At 41.0% G+C, this 2,995-nt stretch overlaps 1 protein-coding gene across 1 annotated transcript in view; it reads right to left on the reverse strand.

Moving 5' to 3' along the window:
- Positions 1–335: 335 nt before the first annotated feature.
- LOC116686084 (transmembrane protein 87A) overlaps positions 336–2,995 on the reverse strand; it is a 15,058-nt gene continuing 12,398 nt past the window's right edge. Inside the window, exons 17-20 of the mRNA XM_032511019.1 lie at positions 1,878–1,942; positions 1,735–1,787; positions 626–656; positions 336–472 (exon numbers count right to left, since the gene is read on the reverse strand). Coding sequence (XP_032366910.1) covers positions 431–472; positions 626–656; positions 1,735–1,787; positions 1,878–1,942 — 191 coding nt within the window. The 3' untranslated portion in view covers positions 336–430. The remainder of the gene's footprint in view (positions 473–625; positions 657–1,734; positions 1,788–1,877; positions 1,943–2,995) is intronic.

Raw genomic sequence — 2,995 nt, forward strand, 5'->3', positions numbered from 1 at the left:
CACTTCCAGCAATTTGAAGTGTGGTGGGGGAACTTCTCTCAAATGTTAAATATTGTAATAGTGTAAAACCAAAAGACATGATTTTGATAAATACTCTATTTCCCACAGGGGTTTTGTGTAAAACCTTTTTGCTGGACTTTGGTCAGGTTTGGGACGTTGAAGAAACATCTTTGAAACAAATCCAATATTTATCAAAGTGCTCTGCTGTGTATTTGCTTCAGTTCCACCCCTCTCCCTTCTTCCGTGCTCCTTTGAGCTTATTATAGCTGCACTATACCTGTGAAACAATATTAAAAATGCAAAGTGTTTGGAGAGAACAGTTGGCTTTGCCCACATTTTTTTGGTAATCAGACCACTCTGCCCGCATTCATTGCTGCCTCAGTGAAATTGCTTCCTTTTCATTCTCACATTATCCTCTTGCATTTCACTTCTACTCCATTTTGGATCGCTCCATCTTGGTTTTCAGGATTTCCTGCGAAAAGCGAACCAGATGAAAGCATTTAGAGTAATGTCATTGTGGAATGATAGCACAGTAAAGAGGTCATTACCAGGAGCATTTTAAATAGACAAAATGGGATTGGAAATCATGGGACTAGCAGGAGGGGGAAGTAAAAGGACACTTTACCTCTTCCTCATCCAGCATTACAGGGAGAGCTCTGTATAGAGAGGGAAAAAACAGAAGAGGTTCAGTGAATGCATTCATACGCCCCAGGCCTGGCTCACAGCGTTTGGACAGACTACAGTATAGCTTGTTTGCAGTTTACTGTATCATTCTAGTGTGAGCTGTCCTTGATTTGGTACCGTAAGCTACATTAATACATGTACATAAGCTGAAACAATATGACATATTAAGAAGGACATGTATAGCTATTCTATGTGGTAAATATATGTCCCACAAAGCTATAAGGTGCAGTAGGTAAGCCTTATAAAACTAACTTTCTGTAATATTTATTGAAACTGTCCCTACGTTCGAGTAGAACTACATGAAGCCTCTGGCACCACCTACAGCCTGTACTGTGATTTGCAAAAATCCCCCGTTTCCTGTTCAGATGCACCAATCAGGGCCGGGGGAGGTGTCTAACTGCATGTCAATCGCTGCTCAGACACACGCATTTCATAGCGTCCTCACATCCCCGTTCCCCGCGCAGAATCTGCAGATAAGTTTCCTCCACTCCCCCCCTCTAGCGTGCTTGTGGGGGGGAAGGGCCTGGAGACCGTTTTGGGCTTCAGTGGAAAGGGACTGAGAAGTTGTTGATGTTCAAATTATTATTAAATTATTCAAATCTAATTATTAAGTCTCGGATCTCTACAACCCTACCTACAGCACCTTTAATGTGCAATGTGCAAAGACTACCTCAAAGGGTGCTTTCACACCTATTGTTCGGCAGACTCGGTGCGATTTGGGGATGAAGTCGCAACTTTTTTCATATGGCACGGTTTAACATCACTAAACATTATAAACCAAACGTCACGCAGTTGAAACTGTCTCTGGTCTATTGGACAGAATATCCAAGTGAAACTCGCCGACACTTCTGGTCTCAAACATTTTACATGGTTTGGCATTAGTGTTTTTTGTAATAGTTTAGAAAAGGATGAACACTGTGAGCAGCTGCCAATTTTGTTTTGTGGGACTATCCCACAAAACGCTCCAGGGTTGGGTGAAAACGATCAAAATGCCCAGCTGTGAATGCAAACTAAGACTCAATGTCTAAAACGGTCATGTACTTTACTTACACATCAGCAACAGTTGTAGGAATGTTCTCCTCAACCCATTTTATGTCTTCGTCCTGGAAGTTTATAATACAAAATGATTACGCTGTATGTAAAAAAAAAAAATGTATAAAAGAAAAGATGTTGACAGAAGATAGTAAACTCACCTCTTTACTCAACAGTTTCTGGGAGCCATTAGAGTCAGGCTTTGAGCCTCTCATCTTCATTCCCTCTTAAAAAAAGAAAGAAAAAGGGAAAAAGCCAATTGAAATCACATAGAAGTCCATTGTCCAATAATATGATTACAACATAACTAGGTTAAAAAAAATCCATTGATACTATTTCCTACTATATGATTAGATAAGATGAACATTTCTAAATGAGTGTGTTGTCCACATATGTGCTGAACAGATTTAGATCCTCAGTAGCACCGGGTCATACAACACCAAACCTCCGTTAACAAGATCATCTTGATCTGAGCACACCAGATTATTTGCAGCTGCGTGGGTGTGTCACTGAGAACAAGAAGACAAAGAAGCAGAGAAACAGAGATCTACTGGAAAAAAAACGTTTGCTGGCCCAATCCCAGAGGTCAATCAGAACACAACAACAACTAATGGTCAAATATGGAGCAACTAAGACGCCATCAGGAAAGACTGTGATGCGTTTCCACATTTAGTGTGTTGATGTGACAAACATCCCTGCAGCCCTGGGATCCACACTAAATTATTCAAGCAATGAGTTTTAGATCAAAAAAGCATCCAGGAAGTTCACCTGAAACCAAACCTGGCTTTTGGCTTTTAAAGTTTCTGTCTCCCCCATGAGGAAATCTAAGTAATGACAACAACAAAACTGTCAGCACATCCACATGAGACAAGCCCGGGGGTGAGAGAGCATCCAGAAAGCGTCCCTCCTATGGGGAGAATCTTAGGCTAACAAGCCATCACCCGCCGTTAGCATTCCATTGACCGCCATTCATGTTGGCGCCACTTTGTCAGTGAATAACTTAACATCTGAAGCGTTTAAAGACTCTATTTGTCCACGGTTTAGTTCTAAAGAAACACAACAGTGTGTAAAAGGCTCCGTTACCATGTATCTCATGTTATGGCTCCGTAGCAGGTGTTTATGTAAAAATAGGCTAACACTGGCTCACAGACCTTTTTTCCGCTGTCAAACTTGCAAAAGCGGATTTGTTTACACCCTAAATGCACCAGGCATTTTTTGATATTCAATATTATGGTGGCAATTCGGTCTTTGCCTTAAAGCAGTGTTTCTAAAAAAAAAA

The sequence above is a fragment of the Etheostoma spectabile genome, unplaced genomic scaffold (genome assembly GCF_008692095.1).
Source record: "Etheostoma spectabile isolate EspeVRDwgs_2016 unplaced genomic scaffold, UIUC_Espe_1.0 scaffold314, whole genome shotgun sequence".
In the NCBI taxonomy this organism is placed as follows: domain Eukaryota; kingdom Metazoa; phylum Chordata; class Actinopteri; order Perciformes; family Percidae; genus Etheostoma; species Etheostoma spectabile.